Here is a 26,715-nt window from a genome sequence, read left to right on the forward strand (position 1 = left end):
TAAGTATACTGTTTCGTTTTCTTGTGTTATACATTTACCACATATTGTCAACAGGAACAGAATAATGAAGTACAAAAATATATCAAAAATGCACAATTCGATCGTTAATGTGTTTAAAGATTAAAAGATCTTTTCGCATGCCATCTAATATTTAAGATATTCATATACATATGTGTATAAAAGATAATTCCACTTCATATATATTTTTACTTATGCTGCGTACCGCGCATACATTTTTTTTTAATATATTTTTATTTTTTATTAATTTTTTTGTTATGCTTATTTGCATTTAATATTTCTTTATATATTTTTTTTCTTGTTTTGCGTAATATTAGTTGTCGTTGTTAGGCCAAAAACTACTGGCTCTCAAAGTGGTAATAAGAAATTTTTTTCTTTAGCTTTTTCATAAATTTTATGATTTTTATTTCGTTTTTCGTCTTTCCCATACATTCACCAGAGCACAAAATCAACTATTTAAATAAATGACAAAAGTAAAAAAATTACTATGATAAACAGGAAAACATAATTAACGATAAGCATTCCAACATCAATTCATAGATGATAATGAGCATTAAAAAAAATAACTGAAACAATAAATATTTTTTGTCTTTAAATATGCAATAGAAAGGAGTAAGCCAAATCAGAGGAAATGACAAATATAATAGCAGAATTCACCAACGTGGTCTTATCCGAGTATAAAATAGCGAAAAAAGTATTTAAAACATTAGTCACCGAACTATTCAAGACAAAAAAGTATACAATGAATATAAATTAAAAAATACACATTAAAAATTGTGTTCCCTTTTCTGAAAAGGTTAACAATGTAGAGAACCATGCAACTTAATGGACTTTATCGTCCAATCAAGTATATCAAATACGTACATAATTGGGATGTGCAGTTTGTTATTTATGCAGTGTTCATCGCAATTAAGCGACACCAATGACAACTACATAAGTATTTTAGTTTAAATTGAAAATATTTTCGTTGAAAATATGCAATAATTTCATTTTTATGGTTTTTTTGTTCGTTTCACATACTAATTGTCATTTCAATATACCTTCATTCTAGTCACATCTGTATTCCACTATCGAGAGTTATTCGTTTGTTATGTGAATTTCCCGTATCTCTCATCTCAATCTCTCATCTTTCTTATCAAAGTTCGTCTAATATTATATAATTTCCTCTGTCAATATACTCTTCTGATTTCATTTGTTTTGATTGTGATTAGCAAACTGCTTAGCAATACAATTGTAAAAATTATGCGCAGCTGCTTTTACCCACCACTCCTTACTAATAACCCTCCTAGTACCTTGTGCATTATGTCTATTCGTCCAAAGGTAAATTCCCCCACAAAAACAAATATTAAATGACGACGATCGCTTTCTTTGATCTAACATTTCTTCATTTTGCTTACTGCACTTTAAAAAATACAAAGTCTTCTATTCCTCCTCTTTAAGCATCGATCAGAGATGCCTGTATATGCTGCTCCAATAGTGGATTTTCACCATTCTCTAGCTCAAGTTTGTGAATACCATTTTCTATCAGTTGCAGAGCATCACCTTCACCGTTACCGTTCAAATGTGGTTTCTGTTCCGATTGAATAGCAGCGGGTTCTTCTGCTCCTACAACAGCGGTACCGTTTGTCTTTGTCTGTTCTTCGGTATGTTTCAAATCTTTTGCAGATTTAGTTGGAGTTACTGCTTTCTTAGTTACATCTTTGGTTTTCGCTTTCAGAGCTGAGCTTGCCGTTTTCGTAGGCGAAAGTGAGGATTTGCCAGTTGTTGCAGGTCTGGTGGCACCCGGTGGAGTCTTTTTCAGCAACGTACTGCTGGTGGTTTTTGCAGCTGTTGCACTAACCGATACACTACCTACGGTGCGACGAGTCGTAGTCGATGTTAAGGTTGATGAATGCGTAGTCTTCGGGGCAGGGCGAGCAGTAAAAGTCTTAGTAGTTGTAGTTGTTGTAGTGGTAGAAGTCGAACTCTTAGCACGACTTGCTGCAGTGGTTGTTGTGGTCGAACTTTTAGTTACGCCATTAGCAGTTGGTGCAGTAGTCTTAAGAGGACTTTTAGCCGCAGCTACTCCAGTACCTGTGCTAGTTGGGGCCTTCCGCAGCTGCGATGTCAAAGTGGTGCGTGGCGATGACAACTTCGGTTTGGTTGTACCCGATAGACCTAAAGTGGTTGGCTTAGTGGGTGCACCGCTGGTTGGTTTGGGCTTGGCGGTGGCTGTGCCATTGGTGGCAGTCGTCGATGCCCCTGTGGTAGTTGGTGCTGAACGACGAGCCGTAGTCGTGGTAGTGGTACGTGAAGCAGTCAATTTAGCAGCAGTCGGTGCTGTCGCTGGGCGTGTTGTAGTTGTTGTTTTAGTAACTGTTCGAGATGCTGCAGTAGTGGAGGTTAACGGCTTGCGAGCAGCAGTAGTAGTTGATGATTTAGTTGTTGTTGTAGTTGTGGTCGGTTTCTTATCAGCGGTAGCAGTCGTCTTAACCGGAGCAGTACGTGGTCTAGCGGCTGACACTGTCGATAGAGATGTTTTACCAATCGGTTTTTTAGCTGGTTCTGCAGCCTTTTTAACATCGATAGCCTTTGATTTCGTCGAAGTTGGAGTACGAGGCTGTTTAACATCAGTTTTCTTGTGTGCATCCGCAGCAACTGCAACAGCGGCAGCCGTAGCTGCCAGAGCACCTACAGCAGTTGCAGTGATTACAGTTTCTTCGACAGCTGACGCGGTAGACTCGTTAGCAGCTAACTCCACATTGGCTTCTGTAGGAATAGACGAAGAATGTTGATCTGGGCTTTCCAAAATTGGTTCAGCCACAGCCGATACATTTGCATCAAAGTTACTGCTTTCGTCTAATACAATTACAGGCTCCGAAGGCAACACTTCTACTTCCGGCTCAGGCTGTGCAATAAGCTCTGGCTCAGTAACTGGTTGTACTTCTGTCTGTGGCACATCTTTCAGTTCTGGCTCAGATACGGTCACATGCTCTGGCTCAGCAACTGGCGACTCCACTGGTACTTCATGTTCTGGCTCAGCGATGGGTGACGCTACAAGTTCCGAACGAATATCTTCATGTTCTGGCTGAGCAACGGGTGACTCCAACAGGTCTACATGACTATATTCATGTGCTGGCTCAACTGATAATTCAACAGACTCAGGCTCGACTGGATCAGCAATATTGCTTTCCACAGATAGAGCAGCTGGTACATGCTCCTCAAATCCATTCAGTTCCAACTCCAATTGAACAGGTGATGCTGCTGGTGGTTGTTCATCTTCTGGCTTTGTTAATAACAAATTGTCCTCGTGATGTTCGTATGTGGACTGTGCTGTTTCCTCCTGTAGGTGCTGTTGCTCCTGTTGTTCGTTGTAGTAGCTTTGTTCGTTTTGTTGCGAAATGTCAGCATCTGGCTGCGATTCGGTTGAAAATACTTGATTCGCTTCAATTGGTGTTTCCTCAACCGTTTCGTGATGTTCGGGTTCTGAAGCAGCAAATGGATTCAGACTTTCGACGATGTTAGCTGCGGTTTGTGCAACCTCCTCTACCTGTAAAAACAAGAAAAGACATAAATAAATATTACTATATGTATATTAGCTTTAAGAATACGCTACTGTAAATAACATTTAATTAAGGAAAATACTAAAATATAACACATTTTTACCGTTCTCCAATTTAAGAAATGCCTCAAAAAGAAAACAGATAAATTGTTGTACACAAAATTTCATGTTCGAACACAAAATCAACATTTCTAATGGAGTTGTACACATTTGTGCTGCATCATTAACGACGCTCCACGTTTGAACCATCATTCATAGTGAAGACGTTTCATACCACGTATGTACAATATGTACCAGTGTATATGTACATATGTATAGGCAAAAGACATTGACATTTAAATCCACGAAAGTAAATAGTTTGAGGCACACAACAAAGAATTTTTCACAGCTGGAAGTATGTCCGTCAGCCAGACACTGCTATCGATGATTAACAACAATTAAGAAAACTATTTGATAATTGTAGACAACAAAAATATATGAAGTTGCACACTGACGAACTATAAATTGGATTACAACTGCAGAGTCGGCAAATTTCGCTGAGTAATGAACTCTTTAATAACAGTGATAATGATGAATCTCAAGCTACAAGTTGGAAACATAAAAGCGTACTATATATGTATTTGTATATGGATAATGTTATCCGGCGAAACACAAAACAAATACAAAGTAGTGGAATAGTTAGAAACAAATAACGGATAATAATCAGGCAGAGCAGAGAACGTGGAAGTAATGGAAGTGACCGCAGACAGCTACAGAATACAATCACAGCGCAAAATTAGTTTTCGAAGACGAAGCTACACATACAAACGCTTTGTAGAACAAAAGCAATAATAACAAGAAAGAGAGCAAAGTGTAAGCATAGAGAGTTAACAAATTAAAACGGAAGAAAAAAAAAACATTTTTAAAGTAATTAGTTACAAAATAAAAAAATCTCATAAAAAATCAGAACAATATTCCATAGGGTATATATTTGTAATTAAATAGAAGATTATTGTAAAAAAATATGACAATACAAAGTTAAAAAAAAGTCTTATACACATATGAATATATATATCTTTCAGTATTAAAAGTCTACTTAGTTTTTATAACTTTAATATTTTATCCATTATGACTTTTCCATATGAAGTTTTTATTATTTCCTAAGCCTCATTGCCTCCCCGCTCACACACTGCTCGTTTAACGTTAAGGTTTAATGTACGCTAATACGTTATCATAGTGAGCTTTAAGCGAACGAAAACTACAGACGTTCATGAATATGTATGACAAAGAATTTTAGGAAGTGAGTTTTGCAAAGTAATTGCACGTGCTTGGGGTGCGCAATTGAGTCAGGGAAAGATTTATTTAAATACAATAGTTCATGAATATCTATACAAACACTAGACCGAAAACGAACAACAGTTCCTTAATAGTTCAGCTAAGACAGTGAGAGTTTAGAAGAAATGATGATTCAGATATTAATTTCTTCTCAAAGCTTAAAACTCTCAAGCTCGGAAAGTATTAAGCTTATGTCACTGTAGTTTCAGTAGAATATATATTATGATTTGTTTCGTCTAGAAATTTTTTAGAATATAATGTCTAGTCTTTGTGAATATTGATAATAATAAACACTTTATTAGCGAAAGGTAATGAGAATATTCACTACACCAACGGATGCGAGGTGACACAAAAATGTCTAAAAAAACATTAACGAAAGCAAAGCCAGCAACGAAAAGCACCAAATAATGAAACATGAAGAGGATATACGATATAAATATAATTTTGTGAACACAATACCATCAGACTTTTACATATACATATGTATGTATGTTTATATGTAAATCTATTTTTTTAATGACGGAAACAGTTTGCGGGAGCAGCACTTTGGAGTCGAGGAGGTCGGTTTGGACGATGCTCGAGCAGTCAAATAGCCCACAACAACAAAAACTTTAGCGTCAAAATAATTTCTTGCTAAACTTAGCAACTCCTCACACAAGTAATGTAGAAGTTAGTATCAATGTATGTATGTATGTAAGTGTGCAGCATGGTGCGTTCTAAAGGGAACAACAAAACGGCAAGACAACAAACAAAAACCAGAGTGACAGCCGAGGAAATAATAAAAAACAAAAAATTGTGGCAACAAAAACCAGAAAGTCCAAAATCCAACAAATACAACAAGAGCGCTGAAATAACGGCAGTGTGGAGCTGGTTTTTGGTGTTCAGCGTTTGGCGTTTGGAAAAGTTATTTAAAACAAATGAAGGCAACTGAAAATGTCATTGACCAAACCTAGAGGCTCAGGCACAGCACAGAGGCAGCAATAATAAAAGCAACAGTTGCTGGCATTCAACTAATAGTAGCAAGCGCTAACGCCACTTGCAACGAAATGCCAGCTTTTGTAGGTATTCATTTGTGTAAAATTTCTTGTACACACATATGTATGTATATATGTGTATAGTTGATTATGTACAAGTATTATGTAGCGTTTGTCTAAAGCTGGGAAAAATTATGGTGCTCGGCTGCGGAGCAACCAAGTGTAATGAGGTCACATATTAAGCCGTGCTAAAATCAGCAGCACATACACATACAGAAATACATATGTACGTAGTACATACCAACATTAATTGCGCCAGTCTGCTAATGCCAGCTTTACTGGTTATGAGTTAGTCATCCGTCCAGGCAAAGAGCTACTGCCGGCATTTACAAGCCGCATATCTATATAAGTATGTAGGTATGTATATTCAAAACAGCTAACAACCACACAAATTTGTTGTCTAAGCTCGACTCGCAACGCCATCAGCTGTAAGCGCCAACTAGCGATTGTCTAAGCAAGCAGACGCCATCGTCAGCGCTGGCACAGAGATCGATGCACTGCACGCTGGAATTGGGCTACAACCACTCAAGCAGCCAGCCAGTCAGTCAGCCAGCCAGCCAGCCAATGCGCGAGCACCTATGTACCCATTGCCTGCACAAATTCGCACGAACAATTTTCGTTCGCATGCCAGCAAAAAAGGCAGAGAATTAAATAAGAAATGGAGTGGCGAAAAATGAAAAATCCAATACCGACTAACTTTAGCTCCACAACACGAGAAAGTAACACGCTCGCAAAAGGCAAATGTGAAAGAAAGATATATGTACTTGATAATGATGTATAATTAATTAATCATGTGTAGATTTGCTTTTTCTTCAGCAAAAAAAAACAACTACAAAATGTGCCGCCCAATTTGGTGGTGTTGCTTCGCTATTTTTGGATTTGTGAGCGATGAATTATTAGATAATTTGCACCAGAAAAGGCGTTGGCTTCGACACTCATACACAATTCATTTTCATACTTGTAATGAAATTGATTTGTTACAGGCATTCGAGGAGCATTAACATTACCTTTAAATATTTTGTTAATTTCAATTAGATGTAAATATGTAGATTACAAATCGATACGTGACGATTGAAAATTCAATGTATTTTTCATAATTTTATAATTTTACAAAAATGAATAACTTTCAATATATTCCGTCAAATACTCAGGTGCCACTTATTCTTGAATATCAAATTATTTTGTTCAGTTAAAAATTTTGTGTACAAATCTTGAGACAATCAGAATTGAGGTTTCAAAATTGTGTTAGATGAACTACTATTCATTCGAGCAACGAAGAAATTGTTCTCGGCTATAAGCTTCTGAAAACAATTTTTAGGTTAGAACTGTACACCTTATCTCATTATTACGCTTTATTCAATTATCACCAGCCGCACACTGTTTAGACTTTTCTTTAACCTGGGACCTTTAAGTTATGTAAGTCGCACAAATGGGAGACGAGATTTCTGGCGCCTCGTGGCGATTGTAATTCTATATGGAGGCACTATTTTTAGAATTTGGAAAATAATTTTGCTGCGTTGCACATTTTAAAGGCGCCTATGTACATTTAAAAGCTAAGTTTTTGCAAAAAGCACTGCTAATCAACAAAGGCTATCGCGAAAGCATCTTAGTGGCAAAGCAAAAACAACAACACTTACTTATGTATATAGCTTTGTGTGTATTTATAAACAAACATTTAAATCATTAAATGTATAGTAAGTAAGTGTTCCTGTTTACCTAACTACCAGTAAGTTTTTGACAAAAACATTAGTTATACATATGTACATACAGGCAAATGTGTTTAGCTGTACCCATGCGTTGTCTTCTTTATTTTTATTTTAATTTTTGTGTTGACTAATTTTGAAATCAAATAGAAAAGCGGAGAAGCCGACCGGCAAAATCGGCATATTGAATGTAAATACATGAATTACACTCACACACATGCAAGCGTGCCAAATAAGATTGTACACTCATGTTGAAAATAGTAGCAATAGTGTATATAACATTTATGTATGTGTATGTGATTCATTTAAGATTTATAGGTCGTATTCATAGCAGATTAAACTTTGAAAATTGTGTCAAAAAGTTGCATATAACCTATACATATACTCTTATGTATAAGCTTGAACTGTTTCCTGCCACAAACACATGCTGCTACTTTCCATAACCAGACTGCACACACACACACACACACACACACACACACACACACATACACACAAAGCCAGAGTATTTATTGGCAAATAAACAAAATGCTCAAATGATGACATCAACAATGCGCTGACAAACGCCTATGTACACTCATTCATTCATATGCGTATATAAAAAGCGCAAACAAACGAAGAAATGAGTGTGCTGTTGAATTATGAAGTGTGCAAGCGTGATAGTGGGTGACGGACGCCGTTTGCCGGCTTCTAGCTCAGCTAAAATGCATAAGCCCCACAAGCAATCCATTGAAACCGACAAGTATTTGCCATCGACTTCAACAGAAATTGTACAGCAAGACAATACATTTGCGTTAACGGTGCTACAAACATATATACAAAGGTATTTGCTGCTTGTGTGAACAATTACCGGCTTACATACATACATACATACATACATATATACCAAATCGCTCAATGCCATATTAACACTTTTATGGCGAGCCAAAAACAAAAAAAATATATAAAATAAAAGAAACGTCTACATAACAACATTGAGGTAATAGCGATTATTCACCATTAACTTTTGCAAATTTGGCACCAACTAAATATTCACTTAAAAAATATTTAAGAACGACTTGAAAACCGATTGTCAGTTTGAGATGGTTTTTGCGCTTTTTTGGTCACTACAAGAGGCAAATAAAGAAGTCAAAGACTGAGTGGCTTGAGTGGAGCGGGTTTATGGGCGTTAACGCATTTTAGAAAACTGAAAAACAGTGTGTAAGTATACATATTTATATGTATGTGCAAGCAATTGTAGCTTTACGATTTATACATTTTCACTCCTTGTAGTTGCGTACGAGCAAATACATTCCATACGTATATGTACTCGTATATGGTATTACAAATATGCCTTTGGTCATAAAGCTAAATTAAGATGGCACACAATTACTCTTGCTACTGTAGCTTAAGAAAATTTATTAGCTTGAAATATTGACGCTTTCGACTTTATTGTTTAATTATGCGTAGAGGAGCAGCAGCTGGCGACAGTGACAGCGTTGCATACGCCCGCGCTAACGACAAACTTTATGACAACATCCACAGCCATACAGTGACTCATAAAACAGTTCATAAATGCGTCGTTGTCTTTTTCTTCAATAGTAGATTCAAATATATAAGTTTTGCATATTAAATATATATTTAAATATTTTATTAGTTAGGGTATGCCTTTGAAATAAAATAGAAAAACGTTTTTGTTGCTTGTATATTTTTTACCGTAGCATTATCTTTCCTTTTAGCAACCAACAATGATCGCGGTGCGCAAGGTCAGTGCAGTCTGGTAGGTGATAAGTATATTAAAGTTCATCTTATACCGGGTACAGCTAAGACAACGCGATAAGTTTAAGGCGAAGTTCGTGCAGATCTTAAATAATTAAAAGAAACAACGGTTGTATGGCACACACAAAGCGTTCTACAAGCTACTTTATTCTTTAAATTATTTGAATATTTTCAGGAAGTGTGGAGAAATCAGAAATTTTTAGATATTTTTGTATTTATATTCTGGAATATATACATTTTAGACCAGATATATTCCTTATATTGTAGTAAAGTATCTAGAATAAATCTTATTTTAATGTGTTACCTTGAATTTCTGCATATAAAAATATTATTGTGGCATATTTGAGTAAATGTTAACCTCAAATTTAATCTTTAGTGATTTCACCAAATTTAATTATTTCTTTTTGATTTCTGACACTCATCTATTAAACAAGCGATTCACAGCTTAGAATGCTATTGTCGGCTACTGTCTACTTTTAATATTGGAATGGCGTCGGAGAAATGGGGTGGAACAAATGGGAAGTTTTAACTGTTGCACTAAACAAATAAGTATGGATTTCCGAAGTGAACCACTGGCTGGGCATGAGTAATACATTATGACATATAAACTATGCCCTCACATGGACAGTACGCGACATACACAAAAGCCAAAAGTAATGGAAATGCCAACCATAGCTTTTATCGATGGGCCATTAAGCCTTAAAAAGGAAAACACCATAGGCCGAAAATGAGCCAGCCAGCAAGCAAAGAAATAACAATAAATACTTGGCGGCTACATTTTACACTTTATTACATTAAGTGCATTCACGAATTTACATACAACTTAAAATAATGGTTTGCATATGTACTTTATTTATACACTTTTACACCGACGTGTGTGTGTGTGTACTTTGTATGAAATTTATTTGAAAATGTGTGCGCGTACACATTTTGTACTTTGCCAAATTAAGCAGCCAAATATCGTAATTTCTATTTTTAAATTTGCGCAACGTCGAAGTATTCGAGCGAAGAGACCGAAAAATTAAGCAACAGACGAAGGCTTGTCATTGCTCCTCCATTGCCGCCTGCAAATGTTGCTGCCACATCACACGCAACAGGGCATACTCGTACATACATATGTACACATGTGTGGCTGTGCTTGCCATCAAGCGATCGTTAAAGAGATGTAAGACTGACAGACAAACTGCCGATGTGCCATACTGTCAGTCGGCAAGCCGTTAAAGCATTCACCGCTCGCTTGTTCGGTTACTGCTGCTGTGACTGTGAGTAATCGAAGCGTGTGGTGAAAGAAGCGCAACAAACCACTAAAATTCAATTGAAATTTCTACACGCCACCAACAATAGCTAGATAGACACCGAAACAACCACATAGACATGCGCCAGCGGCGAATGGGAGTTGGGGAGTCTAAGGAACCAACCCAATATAAAAGGGGACGAGTACATATGTACATTTGTTCTTTTGTGTGTACTTGCAAGTAAGTATACGTCACCATAAGTAATGATCATGCGCATTATGAGTTAAGTTTAGAATTTAATTTGTGTATCACATTGTTCTTCATGAGGGCAACTCGTTGCAATGTGCCACCACCATCAACACTACCACCACCACCACCGATGACAAATGCTTTATACTTTCTGGTGAGACAATTATAGCTGGAAGCAGCAGCGTTCAACATTCTCCTTCACTTCAGCCATTTTCACAACCACCGCATACAAAGTGAGAGGAATTAGTCATCGTTTTACCACACCTAATCACAAGTCAAGTATCCTTTTATTATACCGCATACACTTATGAAGGTGCAGGCCAAATGAATTGTTGCGTGCCAACCAATGCATTACTGACTTCCCACAATTCATAAGCTTTTTAAATGATTGTATGAAAATGATATCACTACAAAGCCGTTAGTCATGTGTAAAAAGGCAAAAAGTGACTCGTTGGACTTTTCAAAACGATAGCACTCCCCACTTTCCGTCTCACACTTAAAGTCAATGTGTAAATGGAGAACATTTACAAGAAGTTTAATAGAAAATAATATTAATTGTAAATGATTATTTATATTATTTCACTAATTGATTATGTACGCACACACACACTTTCACAAATTTATATGGTGGACCTATATATGGTGAACTTAAAGTGTAAATACACACATCATTTTAATTGGCATTACAGCCGCCTAAGGGCCACACTCATACAAGTGCTTGTGTATTTTGACACTATTCTCCAATTTGTAATGGTTGTAAATAACAAAGAAAAATAATTTTGGGTATGACCGGAAGTCTCACCGTATTCCCAATAGAGTTGTAAAGAAAGAAAATAGTAAGTAAAATAGGTGTTGGCAAAGCATAAAAAATATAATAAGAAGAAATTGAAATATCATTAATCTTTTTGAAGGTGCCTACTGTAGCGCATAAAAGAATTATAAAAGCATCACATGTTGGAAATTACAACATAATGTTATACATATGTTAGAAGGCATGTACCATATCTAGATGAGAATATGAGAAAGAATAATGAAAACTCATTCAAAACAGTGGGAAGTAAAGTATGTGTCTGTGCATGATATGATGAATATTCATTAATGTACATACATACGTATAAATATATATTTATATATAATATGAAAGTGTATATAAGGGCGTGTATATGTATAGTTAAATGAGTTTATTAAAGATATGCCGCCAACACCAACACTTACATTATTTGTAATGTAATGTATGTATGTAAGCCAGCTTTGTAGCAGCAATCAATTTATGGTGAGCTTATTTTGTCTACCAAGACTTAATTGTAGGTGACTACAAAATTTATAATAAGAAACTGTTACGATTATTGCTTCAGTGGTACAGTTATTAAGGTGTGTGGGTGTTGGGAAACGGCATTAGCCAACAACTATTCGTCAGTGCGTTGACTTGGCGCTAAGTTCGGATTATGCTTTCGGCAAGCGCATATTTCAATCATTGGACAATTAAAATGTAGCCAAAACAGCTCAGCTGTCAGTCAAATTTGTTTATGGGAAAACATAAGGGAAGGAAGTGACTTTCACGGCAAGAGACACCGAAGCGGAATGCCGAAAATTTCCTATGAATGCATACAAATTGTCGTGAAAATGCCGTGAAAATGTCTCAACACCGCGATTTGCATAAATAAATGATTTTCGCCGAAAAATAAATAAATAATACCGGTGAAAGGTGATTGCTGTTGGCCAATGAAGATGCCATTGGTAAACAAACATTTTAGATTTCCACGAACCATGACCATATTTTAGTTCATTACACTTTCGGAAATATGAAAGAGTTGGTATAATCAAACTACGAACAAACATATTTCCGACAAGCCTATTTACCTAGATTCAATTGTTATACACATACAATTGCATATCAATGTAGACAAGTCTGGGAGTATGCAGTTACTAAAGTAATAATACCCACAACACATTTATTCGACAGCGAGATAGCAAATTTTATAAAAAAACTATACTACTTTAACAAAATGAAACTATTAGTTAACAAAGGACGTTTCTCTTACAGAGTAATTTTAATTCTACATAACCTCAATAATTTGAAAACGATCTAAGCAAAAATGCTTCATTGTAATAAAACTTAAGGCATATCAAACCTGGCAAAAACAATATTTCGGAGAAGACAGAAAACTTTTAAAGCCCTCTAACTAATAAAGTACTAAAGAGTACAATCTAATTAATCTCTAATTAAAGTACAATCTCATAATCTCCACAGACTTTCCCCAATTTCGATTAGATGTATTTTCTACATTCACAAATCACGCGACGAAAACTGCACATTATTTTGGACTATCCAATTATGTAACCAGCAAAAATATTTTATCAATAATGATATTAATGAATAAATATGCCGATTATGTAGTTAGTTATAGATACTAAATATCTAAACGAAACCGCTAAGACTTCAACAACACAAAAAACAACAAAGGTATTAGCGTTGTCCACAGCAAACCGGCGGAATTTTGCGAATTGACGTGGCCGCTCGAAAATTGCGAATTGTGAATTGCGCACGTCGAAAGTCGAGAGATACGAGCAAATTTTCGCTAACGAGAGACAAAAAAAAAACTAAATAAAACAAAAACAATTTAGCGAACGAATGGAAGATGGGAAATAGAATAGAAAATAATAAGGCCGCAAAATGAAAAAAAAGAAATGCTTTGCTCGAATTGTGGAAAAGTAGTGAGCAGCAACGAAAAGATGCAAAGCTATCCAGGTGTGTTGGAGCAACATAGATTCGAATGTACATATAACTGTGTCTGTAGCTCGGTACGACTGAAGTTATTTGGGAGTTAACGGTGAAGTACTGCTCTTGCTTGCGTTGTAGTTGCAATAGCTGACTTTTCGATATAGTAAAACAATACACAAAATAGAAAGTTAATTACAAATACTCCAACGGATGAAAGAAAATTAAAAATTCCAAAAGGAAAAGGTAGATATCAACCAAAAAACAAAGAATCAAGGTTGATGAACACCATTGCAAACTGTGATTCATTAAGAATACACGTACACGAAAAGAGTGTGTTTGTGTTTTCACGAAAAGTCGCAAGCGCAATAAAACTGCACGAACGAGAAGCAAACAAACCATGTGCAAACGAAAAGTGTCGAAGTTGTGGCATTGTTGTACATACACACGTATATTTGTATGTCCACTTGTCGCTTTTGGTTGGAAAATATGGAAATGTATGACTATAAACTGGACCATTGTGTCGAAAATACCAATCGGTATTCGATGCATATGTGCAAGTGTGTCTTTAGAATGTGATAGTATCTAGATATATGTACATATGTAAGCCACAAAAGCAGCAAGTGGATACTGAAAGTATCGCAAAACCGACTGATAGTGCACAACACATTTGCGTAGATATCAAATATTTATATGTGTAAATATAATAAAAGCAAAGCACAGAAAAGAGAAAGGTAAGCCGCACCAATAAAACAATATCTGTAGGTATAGAGGCATGAAGGTATGTATGTACCTCACAAAATATCTACACCAGCTATAAAGGTATATACTATATATACCTAGGTTAATGCGCATGAAAGCATCTACAACAGTACATAATATACACACACACTCCAGTTCTAATAAAGTCAGCTGAGCTTTGCGCCAATGCACGACGTCAGCGACGACGGCAACTACGGCGACGACGTGCAATCGATAAAGCGTTTTTAACTGTTTTTTTTTTTTGTGTTACCATTTTCCTTAATATTTTTTGCAGATTGTGAAAGTAGAATAGAAGTAGCAGTGAACTGTATGTATGTATGTACGTATGTATGTTAGTGCAGCAATGGCTTAGAGAAATGTTGAAGAGATAATTGTGTTGCAACCACTGTCCAGTATATGGAAGTACATAACGTAAAACGAAAAGAGTAATCATAATACGCTTAAAATTATAGTGGCACGAAACAGCTTGGAAAGGTAATAAAGCACCTGACACAATGCTTGCCGTGCAATGGCCCACGAGCACAGCTAACAGCTAGCAAAAGCTAACGCTTAGTGTACAACCAGTGAGTATTGGCCGCTGATGTTGTGTCTTGCGCACACAACTATTGTGGCTTCTACTTACTACTTACTACTCGTGGGTATTTTAGCGCTGGCTTCTGTCAGTAAATGCACTAAAGTACATAAAGTCCATAAATTTTATGCATATGAGCATGCCCAGTTGGCGTTAGAGAAGTAAGTTAGAGAATATACTCGTATAAATGGAATTTGGAGAACTCCAGTTTGGCATTAGAATAATTATAATTATATAGAATATTCAATATATCTAAAATCAGTTATAATGTAAAACACACAGTCTCGAATAATAAAATAATTTTTATTTTAAGTTTTTTCTTAATTTGTATACACTTACAAATGGTGCAAAGAAAATCCTACTATATTATCATTAAGAGTATGGCTTTTCCCTAGCGGGTTACAGGAATGTGTACATATACGAATACATATATTTAATGATACTTGAAAGCTGCAGGCACAAGGCAATTGCGAATATAAACATGCACAGCTGAGGAAAATGCAAATATGGCAGAAATTACAATATGAAAAATGCACGGCCGCAGTACCAAAAGAATCTGCCACAGATATGTTTGTATGTATTTCATGCAGCACACTTGCCACGAATAATTACACTCAAGTATTTTAACATTCTTACAACATCTTTTTGTTAGGACGGTTTCAAAGTCATTGCCTTAGCACGAGTCAGTACTGGTCTATTTTATATGTATGTGCTTTAACATATTTAATACATGTAATTTAAATATAAAGTTAGTTGAATTAAGAATATTTTATATTTACATAATTTTAGAATTATAAAAACCTTTTATAGCAAGAATTGTAATACTGAAACGAAGGGAATTATATCGAAGAAATAGTTCCTTCAAAATTCAATATTTAACAAAATCTTATTTGCTTTCACTGAGTTCATTTCGAAAACGCTTCAGCGCACACTAATTAAAACTTGCGGTTTATTATTGAAAACTTCAAATTAAGTTTACCTAAACTCGTGTTTCTTGTAAAATTATGTTAGCATTTACCTAAGAGAAAAATTTCAATGGAATTTCAAGCGTAAATATATTTAACACCAATTCAACACGAAAGTTAGCTTCCAGAATAGCAAGACATATAAAGGAAGAAGAAACTAGATGTGAAAATATGTGCAACAAGAAAACGTTTTAGCCGCCCTAATAGGAACGTGATTGCGCGATGGCTTCACGGTAACGATTTGCAGCGCTCAAAACTGCTTGGCAACAGCGAAATCTATCGCAATGGAGTTAAAATCTTTGTATTATGCAATTATGCAGTGCCACAGGAATACGAAGTGTGCCCACTCAGCAAAATCCCTGGAGAAATCAATAAAATCTAGACAACTAGTTTAGCTTATGTTGAACGCGAAGTATGTAAGTACATAGGTGACTATGTATGTAAGCAGGGGCACTTTTGGCTTTTTTGGGTTGAGTGAAAGGTGAATACCGTTCACTACACTAACATATCAAATTTAAAGGAAATGTAGAGGTCAATAAGAATATCTGCATATTAAACAACACAAAAAAGTGTTGTAACTCACCAAAACACAAATAAAATTAAAAAAATCATTAAAAAAATATACGTATGAATTAAGTGCTGTATACAGAGAGAGAGAGAGACCGATCAGCTGACATGTTGAACATGGTTCAACATTCAACAAGTTTACTCAAGCAATTGTCTCTTTTTGATGAATTTGAACTGAATAACCTTTATGTGTGGTGTCAACTAATGATTAATATACAAACTTATTTATTTTAGGAAATTTCGAAACTTTTTCTCGAGGTTTATTTTACTGCACATGCGTACATATATGAATAAATATAACTTAAATTTCAAAGCAAAACTAAATTTTCTTCCTTCTGAGCAGCAACCCTATTTTTACTCGTGGCATTATTCGACCCCTTCGTCTTACGCCACTTTCATTTTGCACTTATTTCCTACATAATTCGTTTCTTTTTTTAATTATCTGCAATTTTCACTGCAGGAGGGAAAATATACACACATATAATGCATGGTCTCGGTGGATGCGTCGGGCTGACTATGCAACTGTTGCCATCGGCACGGCACAGCATCTTCCATTGCCTTCCGCCATGCAACTTGACGGCATCTAATTTTGAAGATTATTCCTATGTACTTTCGTTTGTTTTCTTTTCTTTTGCGTCTTCTAAGATAGAAGGTGAACATGGTGTGTGCCGTCGTATCTTCAAACTGTGGGTAGAAACATCCGATGAGTAGTCAGTCGCAAGATAAATGGCTTACATGTGCTATGGAGCAGCGAGTGGTAAGTGCCAGTTAGCACTGCGTAGTATTTGATGTGCAGCAGAGAGACATTCATAGGAACGCTGTGTAACCAGATAGCTATATATTTATGAAGATAAATACACTTGCGCTCCCTGAAATAGACATGCTGCTTTATAACGTTAAAGTTATAAAACATATTTATTGTCTGCGCGTTGTTGCAACAACGTAAATATATTTTTTTATGAAACTTTTCGCACAAGTTTCAGCGGTTCCCAACCCAAAAAGTAATCGATTTACATTTATTTAATGAAAATATTGAATAAATTAGAATGGAAAGAGTTAGAATTCACACTAGCTTACTGAATTTATTGAAACACAAATGTTGAATGAACTAGTACTTTCTCCTAACTATTTTTTGATTTTATATCGTGATCTTGTTAGAATTTAAAATTTTTGCTACCTTCGACTTTTGTTGAAATTTGAATTTATCAGAACATTAAAAGCTGAACTTTCATAAATTGTCTTATTGATCAATTTTCACTGAAAGGACACGAGCGCACATCTATTATAAAGCATTTTCGCCACTCAACAAGCGAAATTATTTTACTTCTCATAGGTGTGTAGTACGTCTATTTACAAAAATATTGTGCATATAACGCCACATGCATTAATATACATAAATATACTGCGCAGCTATTGAACTTGGCACTTGTAAAGTTTAAAAATACACAAAATCGTATTTCAACGTTGCAGAAACGAAAGTAAATTTTTCTGGCTGCAGAGACACACATCAAATGGATTCAAACTATAAAACAAATGACAACCATCAGAAGCAGCTAAAGGCTGACAAGTGAGGCCAACAGCCCACAGCCGAACGACGCATACGAAATATCAAGACGTGAGGCTAGCCGAAGAACACAACCAAAAATAAGGCGGGAGAAACAACCCACCGGCAGTGCGAACGCTAGAGTGCAACGCCTCCATAAGAGCAACAATTTGAAATCAAAGCTTTTAAAATATTTCGTTATATTTAAAATAAGACACGAAAGGAAGCGAAAGTACAGCATTATCGTTGAAGAACATGCGAATATTAATCGGCAAGAATTTTAAATAGAAATTAATAGACATTAAACTTTTTATTCATTTTTTTTAAGATAATAAAAATGCTTTTGTCTTCGCTATCATTATCTTCTATCTACTCGTTACTATAGACACGATATTTATATACACATGCGTACATTTGAAAACATTTATATTTTTATAAAATGCATGTACTGTCTCCTGCGGTTTATTTGGACTCTCGTACGCTCTGTTGCTAGCAATATACCGGCAGCAGGCCACTGAGTGATTAGGTGTCGTCCACCCGCTGTGCTATTTTTACAATATACTCTGCAAGTTTTCGCTTTATATATCGTTTGTTGAGAGTCGAAGGTGCTGCTAAAACAGAATACGTTTTTTTTTTTTGTTTATTAGAGTGTGAGGTTTAGTAGATTAGTAGACTCTGCAATTCAATTGATCGGCGAACGATTGGCGATGTGTGCAATTACGAATGAGATGCGAATCTGCTTTCTCAATCTTTTAATGGAAACCTAAAGAGCGATGCATTAAGGCAAAGCGCGGAAATTCAGATAAATCTTTGCTGAAGTTAATTAAATTAGAGCTGATTGCGCACTTTATGTACTTCCGCCATTCAGAGAGTATGCACGCGAACTTTTCAAACTATTTGCGATTGACCAATGTTGGGAAAATTTAAAGTGAATTCATTATTTATAGCATACCTCGCTTAAATGTACAATTCTTTTAATTTGAATTCAATTAATTTCGACTTCCAATCAGACTTTCTTAGAGATTAGTAATGTAATTTTAAACTGTAGTTTATAGAGGAAATGGTTTATAAAAGAAAGCGCATTTAGACAATTGTTAAGAATCACAAAAAGCGCTAAAACGAGTCTAACTTGCAACTTATAACTTGTAAAGTCATTGTAAGCAAATGTGACTTAACCATATAACGGTATATTTTGTTTAATGTAAGAACTGCAAATAGCAGCTTGTCTATTATGTAAACAGAAGAACCAGTTTCCGATATACATACATATAGAGCTAGCTTCCTGTCGACATCAAATTTTTATGGTCTATGCAAACATTATCTTCAAAAAATCTAGTTTTTTTACAGGTGCAACTTATATTCATTTGTATGTATGCATATTATTGCAGCATACAATTTACTAAATTTGACCGATATAACAATTGAGGCAAGTACTTTGTAATTTTTTTCAACAAATTTTTCGTAGTTTCAAAGGCAAACCCACAGCACACCAACACGCTCCACAGAAAGGTGCTCCAAAGACGCATATACTGACTCATACATACAGAATATTTATGTATATAAATATGTATTATGTGTACGTGTCTAGAGTTGAACAGCGCCAACATGGTGTGCACTCATTAGGAGTAAAATCCAGTTAACCCACACATTGATAATTATTTTTGCAGACATTTAAGGTTTTGTATTTTTCTTTTACTGATTTTATTTTTAATTTTTTTGTTATTTTTTTTTTGAAGCAAGCGAAGCGTACATCTTTAGCAACTATGGCACCAGCAGCAACGTCAAATGAAACCCGTTTTTTTGATACGAACAATACAATGCAAAGAGTTATAATTTATTTTTGTCGTTTTTAGGGGGTTTTGGGCCGAGGCTGACTACACCAACACACCAACAACGACTGAAAGTGGGTAGGCAGACCGGCCGGCAAGTACACACACCTACATGTACACACACACACTTTTATTATGTTTGTATTTGTATTAACTTGTGCACACTTGGCATGGTAAGTGAAGTTGTCTTGGAGGATTAATGTGGTTGCCACACACAACAGCCGCACGAACGAATATTGCAATGGAAATTGGTTCATATTTTTTGCTCTGTTGGTGGTGCCGTTTCAGCTGTTTCTCTGTTGTCATTGTTTTTGGGAGTTGAAGTTGCCGTCGCCATTACAGCGACTGTCTCACTACTACAAGCGCTGTAGCTGTTGTGGTTCGAGTTGTTGCAGCTTGTTGGCATTTGTCCCACGTACCCGTTTTTTGTAGCACATTTTTGTTTTTTTTTTTTGCAAAACGAATATTCCAGTATAATATGTCAATGCATTCAAATAATTCATTTAATTTCACGACCGAATCAGGCGATTTTTAGAAATTTCCACAAAACTACATTTGAATAAGCAAAATATATACGTGGTTGGGAATATTAATTTTTTTTAAAGCAAATATGAGTGTAGATTAACGTATGCACGCGTTTAAAGGTATTAAATGTGTTTACAGACTTGTGAGTTATTTTTTTATATATATTAACAGAAAATATGCATAGGATTACCTTTTATTATAAAAAATCGAACAAAAGATTTAAAATATATAAAATAAATATTTAAAATCAAATCCAAACCAGAATACTAATGTACCGCTCCCTCATTTCTAGAGCTGAAGAGCTTATTGATGAGTGAGTCATTTACGAAATTTAAATAAAATATATTTTACAAAATCTGACGTCCAACTAATCAATTTGACAAGTTAAATAGTCTAATGAGAAAGAAAATACGTTTAAGGTGATTCACGCATAAATATTTCCGAAAAAGATTCAAATTTAAATGTATACACAATGATGTTTTATCGTAGATAACTGTGATATTCTTCTATTTTAGTATTTATATAAATCACTAATATAATAAGCTGTTAGTATTGTACTAAACAACTTAGTATGTAGTATTGTACTAAACACCTCTTCAATTCCATTAAATTTTCAACACTCTTATGAATGCTCCTCCTATTGGACTAGTTTAAGTCTATGTGAGAAAAGTCTAACCCCACAAGCCTTATAAGATTTAGATTTACGTCTAATTAGACCTTAAATTTAAGTTTCCTAAAAGTGTATACATATGCATTTTGATTACTGAATTATTAGTCATGAAAAGTTATATAATAAAATTATATAAATGTATATATGTGTGTACATTCGTATGGGTTGATCTCTGTTATTGATTTGAAAGCGTTAACTGTACATACAAATGTATGTTAGCTGTCAAAAAAATTTAATTGCATACAATTTAATTATCCCACAGAAATCGTTAAATTATAGCAATTTGTACATTGCTTCAACGCCGCAGCAGCAGTGGCGTAAATGAGTAGCGCAATATCTTGTACTTACAACGAAGCTCAAAACAAGCGTTTAAAATGTATCAAAAGAAAAAGTGTTTGAGTGCAACATTATTATTATCTATTACGCTCCAAATACGAAGTATTAACTAATTGTTTTTTTTTTTTTGTTACTAAAATTCCAAATACACATACGATATCTAAGCATTCAATATACATACATATGTACATACAAAGTATTGAAAACGTGCGACAATATACTTGGAATGTGCTCCTTTTAGCAAGAATGTGTGACAAATATTAAATAATGTTATTAAACTTTTCCAAATACTTACACATATTTGACATACATATTTTGTTAGATATTTGGTAGGTAGCCGTACAAATACTAAATGTCATAGAACATTTATGACACCATCTATTAAAATAACGGCATTAACGAACCACTATCAAAGTAGATATCAGCTTAAATAAGCCGACTAAAAATGCAAGGCTTGTAGTATATCAACTCTATTTATATTTTCACCATGCGAATTATTACTTTTTATTCACTTTATTTTATTTATTGTCATTTCTTTTATTTTTTATTTTTGCATAATCTTACCGCTCACATTTTGTTGATAATTTATACAGCGATACACATCTATACATATCGTCGCATACGAGCGGATGATTCATTGTAAAACGAATGGGTGATTTTGTGTGTTTCTGGTTTGATCAACAGTAAAAACAGTCGCACGGAAACTTGATTCCCATTCAACTCGGCGTTCATTTATTTAATCATTCGCTACCTATTGTCTAGCCAGTATTAGTTTTGCGCTGCCGCCAGAAGGCCAATCGCTCTGTTATTCAGCCCAATCCAATTCAATTAACATCAATCTAATTTTCTAAATATGAGTGTCGCAGATGGCTGAAAAATTCATAAAACGGTTACTGCAACCATAATGTGACCGGCTACCGGGTTGGAATAATACTGGGAATTTTTATGTAAATCGACAAGCTTTTCAAGCATTATGGCGCACGCTTTAATTAGTACGAAAGTAATTTTTAATTAACTTAAATTTTATATGACAAGCAGCAAGAAATGTTGGCTTCAAAAATTGAGATCGGGCTCTTCTCAATAGGAAAGTTAACTTAAAAAAAAAGAGAAACCTAAATTGTAATAAAACAGATCGATGATACAGTAATTGCGTAAGCACTTCATAGGAGCTTCTAGTGTTTGACCGTTCTAATCTATTCGAAAATAGTTAATGAGTTTTCACCTCATTTGCTTTAAGTACAATTAATAAACCTAGAAATTAGTCACAGCAATTTGAAATTGTATGGGCGTGTTGAAAGAAATGTCTTGCCAGAGATAAGGGCCTACATTGTAAGTGTCTTGATTATGATATTCATATCAAAGAGAACATTGAGTGCGACAATGTCTCTCCGGCGTAAACACCTTAGGAATATGTTTATGTTTACATTATTTGTTTTCATTCATTGAATTTTTGTTTACAAACAAAAAAATCGATTGAGTTGTAATTTTACACATACAAACATATGTATATAAGTATTTATGCCCAATAAGTTACCCTTGAAAAATATCATTTACATTAGATATTGATTAAAGAGAGATAATTTGAACCATTTTATTACCTCATTTTGAGTCAGACGCTACTCTTCTATATACCAAGTTCTATTCTCCTATTTTTTTTTTTTTTTTTTTTTATATAACATATTCAATTACATATCAAAGAAATATTAGATACATATACATACATATGTATGTAGGATTATTAATAACAAGCTCGTAACGAAAGTGTTGATGTCAGTGTGGCCTGGGGGAAAGCACTATAGGAAGTTTGATAACAATATGACCTAATTCACTCAACCACATCGCATGACTTCCATGTTGCAACAAAAACTACAGTCTTCATTTACATATAACGAAACATTTTCTTAGGAATACGCCACATACATATACAATATTTTTTAAACATAGTTATGTACTCGTAAATAAATATATACATATATATATATATATATGTACCAGCATACTTGTATGAGTGAAATAATTGTAACGTAGCACTCAGTGACATACAAGAAACATTTATGAATGATTCGGACTGACTCACCTTAATGTAACACAACAGATTACAATTACAACTAAATAATCATATCATGGTTAACAAATGTAAACTTAAAGGACTACACTATATACATATACCATATCTGATTTATTAATCAAGTCAAATACAAGAAAAAAATAAATATCCTAATTAAAAACTAAATAAAACAGATTTCGAGGTCCATGTTTCGAGTGTAATGTGTGAATTTAAAATATACATAGACACATGTAAAGAAATAAGACGATACATATACGTACATACATAGTGTACATATTATACATTCATTCATATATAATTCCTTATATTCCAATAAGAATTCCTTATATTCCAACAATAATTCCTTATATTCGAAGGGCAACAAAACTCTAATTGCTCACACTCTAATCGGCACTGATTCTCACTCAAATATTTAAATAACTCTATTCCTATTTTTTTTTTACCAAGAACAATGACAGCATATAACTTGAGCAAACATCCAGTATAACTCTCCAATGAGAATGAAAACGAGTTTGAAGGACGATTTCACCGCACTTCGGCAAAGACTACCGACCGTTGTGAGGAAACTGCTGTGAAACGCATTATACCAACAAATTTAATGATTTATCAAGTGCAAGTGGCGAAATAGTTGTGTTTGTTGTTGTTTTATTTTATTAGTATTTTTTTTTGTAATATTTATATTTGGATTTAATTTCGTTACAAAATTAAATGTATTTCTTTGTATAAACAGAAATAAAAATGTACAACATACCTGTGAGAGGATTCCATCATTTGATGATATTATTAAATCATCCATTTTCTGCTCGAGTTCTTCTGTTTCACTCAAATTTGCTTGTTCTTTGGTTTCTTCGATTAGGTGCTTTTCTTCAGTTGATATCGGAGAAGGTGATATTATATCAGCATCAATCGATTTCGGTGTAGGCGTAAATTCTGGTGCGTATATGTTTAAAGAAGTAGGTGAAGTATCGAGAGCAGTCTCTGGTTCAGTTTCAAAAGTACCAGGTGCAGAGACTTGAACAATGTCAAATGAAGGATCATTAATGACAGGATTATCTCCCTCAGCGTTGATTTCGTTAGTATGGAAATTCGATTCATCAACGGCAGAAAACTCAATGCCCGGTGCAAATGGTTCTTGAAGCTGTTGGCGTGCTTCAGAAGAAGTACTTTCAAGGTAAAATGATTCTTGCATATTTGCAGCATTATCCATATCGATCGGAATTTGTGGAATATCCTTCACTGATGAATGGAATTCATTTTGCAAGTTCATTTGCATCTCTTCCGTGGATGGCGAATGTGAAATATTTTCTTTTTCTTCAACATCAAGCAACTCTTTTCCTTCGGCGGTGAATTCTTGTTGTGATGTTTCCTCAACAAATGAAGTGTTCAAATCTATTGGTAATGGCTGTACTGTATTAAATACATCTTCGATAATTTCTAAATTTTCTTTAGGGATCTCTTGTGTTTCATCATCTTTTTCAACAGCTAACGGTTGTAAATCCATTTCCAAATCGACGGAAGTCTCGGGACCATGATCAATCAAGTTTAAGGGCGATTGATTGAGCCTATCTGAATAATCTTCATTTGCATCTCTTTCTATTTCAAGCATATTCGCGGCATAATTATTGAGACTTTGCAAATGATCATTAGCTAATTGAGACTTTTGCTGTGTGTGCTCTACCGTACCAACACCTATCAAATCGTCTTCTTGCTCCAATTCATGCGGGCGTTTTGCAGCTTCGTGTTCAAAATCATTTTCTTCTGGTAAAGCAATGGCGTCCAAATTGGATTCAGCACTTCCCTTGCGTGGGCTCTGAGCAACAAAATCGTCATCGCCCAGTAAATGACGTGGAAGTGACTTTGGTTGGGCTCGTAATTGTATTTCGTCAGCACTATTTGAAGCTACTTCTTCATCCACAAATATTTGGTTATCACTGTTACCCGTAGTTGGAGAAGTGGGAATTGATCCAAAGCTTGGAACAAATTCTATTGCATTTGGATTTAATTGAGAGTGCATTTCAGAGTCAAAATCACTGTTTCCAGTGTTTTCCTCAAAGGCAATATCGCCATGAACATTTGAAATTGATGGAACGGTATTCTCTTTATCCTCATTTGAAAATTCTTCGTTCTTTATTATATTTTCTTCGGTAGACAATTGCTGTAATTCTTGGTTTGGAGCACTCTCGCTAAGGCTATTTGTTCTATTAGTGTTATTGGTTGCTAAAGAACTGGGGTCGTCTTCTTCTGTCTCATCCGCATGGCTACCAGTATTAGGACAATCTTCCAACAAATCTGCAACTTGTTTTGGCAGAAATTCTTCTTGTGGTATATTTTGAATTTGCATTTGCACTTGCAACACACCGGTATCTGCATAGCCGTCTTCACCGGCTGTAGAGGTAGTATTCGAAGTTGTTGAAAAATCACCATCATTTTTTATTATTTCTACGTCGACTTCTTCATTCTCTACAATGCCGGTTGCGGCATTGTCAGCGTCTGCGTTAACTGCGGCTGAAATGCCAACGACACCGTTACCAACTTCGTGATGGTCTAGCAAAAGTATATCGTCGGCACCGACATCACCATGCTCGTATCCATATCCATGCCCGTTGCCAACTTCCTCTACACTTTCCACGTCTTTACAAGCCACACCGGCTTTCAACTGCTGCAGTTGCTGCTGCTGCTGCTTTTCGCTCTGCTGCCCTTCTTTGATATATTTCCATTCCTCTTCATCATCATGCTCTTCATGTACCTCAAATTTTCCCCCAATCTCATCTACAGCAACATTATCACACACACCATCACCTCTATCCATCTGCAAATTCTCCATTAAATGTTGAGAATTTTGCAAGAAATTGTCCAAATGCGCATTATCCTCGTGCTCCATTTTATTCTAACGTTACGTTTTTATCCGTAATTTCTTATTTCCTTTTTCTTTGTTCACGCCTACTGGACCTTATTCGCTTCTTAGCTCAGACTACCAAGAGTACTTGAAATTGTTAAAACAATCGTTGTCTGAATTTAAATATTTAAACGTCACACGAACTCTTAACACATACAGTTCAAAAATTGCTCAATTTTCACCGTTTAAATTTAATATTTTCAACTATTTTTCCCAACAAACTTTCTGTATGATTTATAAGTCTTCACAAATTTGCTGCACTTTTCGCACTGTGGAGATTTCAAAACCGACCGAAGAACACACCCGGCAAAATTATCCAACTGGCGCACGAACCAAATGGGCGGCACGAAATTCGCTCGTATAAAGCGTTGCCACTACAATGTTATTATTAACTATGGGCTACCATTCCAGC

At 35.1% G+C, this 26,715-nt stretch overlaps 1 protein-coding gene and 2 long non-coding RNA genes across 3 annotated transcripts; 2 read left to right on the forward strand and 1 right to left on the reverse strand.

Moving 5' to 3' along the window:
* Window positions 1-1,080: 1,080 nt before the first annotated feature.
* Window positions 1,081-26,620, reverse strand: LOC105220092 (205 kDa microtubule-associated protein). The gene is made up of 2 exons (XM_011196504.3): window positions 24,159-26,620; window positions 1,081-3,547 (listed from the first exon to the last, which is right to left on the reverse strand). Exons 1-2 carry the CDS (start codon window positions 26,286-26,288, stop codon window positions 1,454-1,456), a joined length of 4,224 nt encoding a protein of 1,407 aa, XP_011194806.2. The 5' UTR covers window positions 26,289-26,620; the 3' UTR covers window positions 1,081-1,453.
* LOC114804878 (uncharacterized) lies at window positions 8,255-9,768 on the forward strand. Its single transcript, XR_003752980.2, has 3 exons — window positions 8,255-8,589; window positions 8,663-8,810; window positions 9,329-9,768. It is a non-coding gene; the product is annotated as an uncharacterized LOC114804878 (long non-coding RNA).
* On the forward strand, window positions 9,884-11,085 carry LOC128920462 (uncharacterized). The gene is made up of 2 exons (XR_008470532.1): window positions 9,884-10,843; window positions 10,931-11,085. It is a non-coding gene; the product is annotated as an uncharacterized LOC128920462 (long non-coding RNA).
* Window positions 26,621-26,715: the final 95 nt, after the last annotated feature.

Source organism: Zeugodacus cucurbitae, chromosome 2 (genome assembly GCF_028554725.1).
Source record: "Zeugodacus cucurbitae isolate PBARC_wt_2022May chromosome 2, idZeuCucr1.2, whole genome shotgun sequence".
In the NCBI taxonomy this organism is placed as follows: Eukaryota; Metazoa; Arthropoda; class Insecta; order Diptera; family Tephritidae; genus Zeugodacus; species Zeugodacus cucurbitae.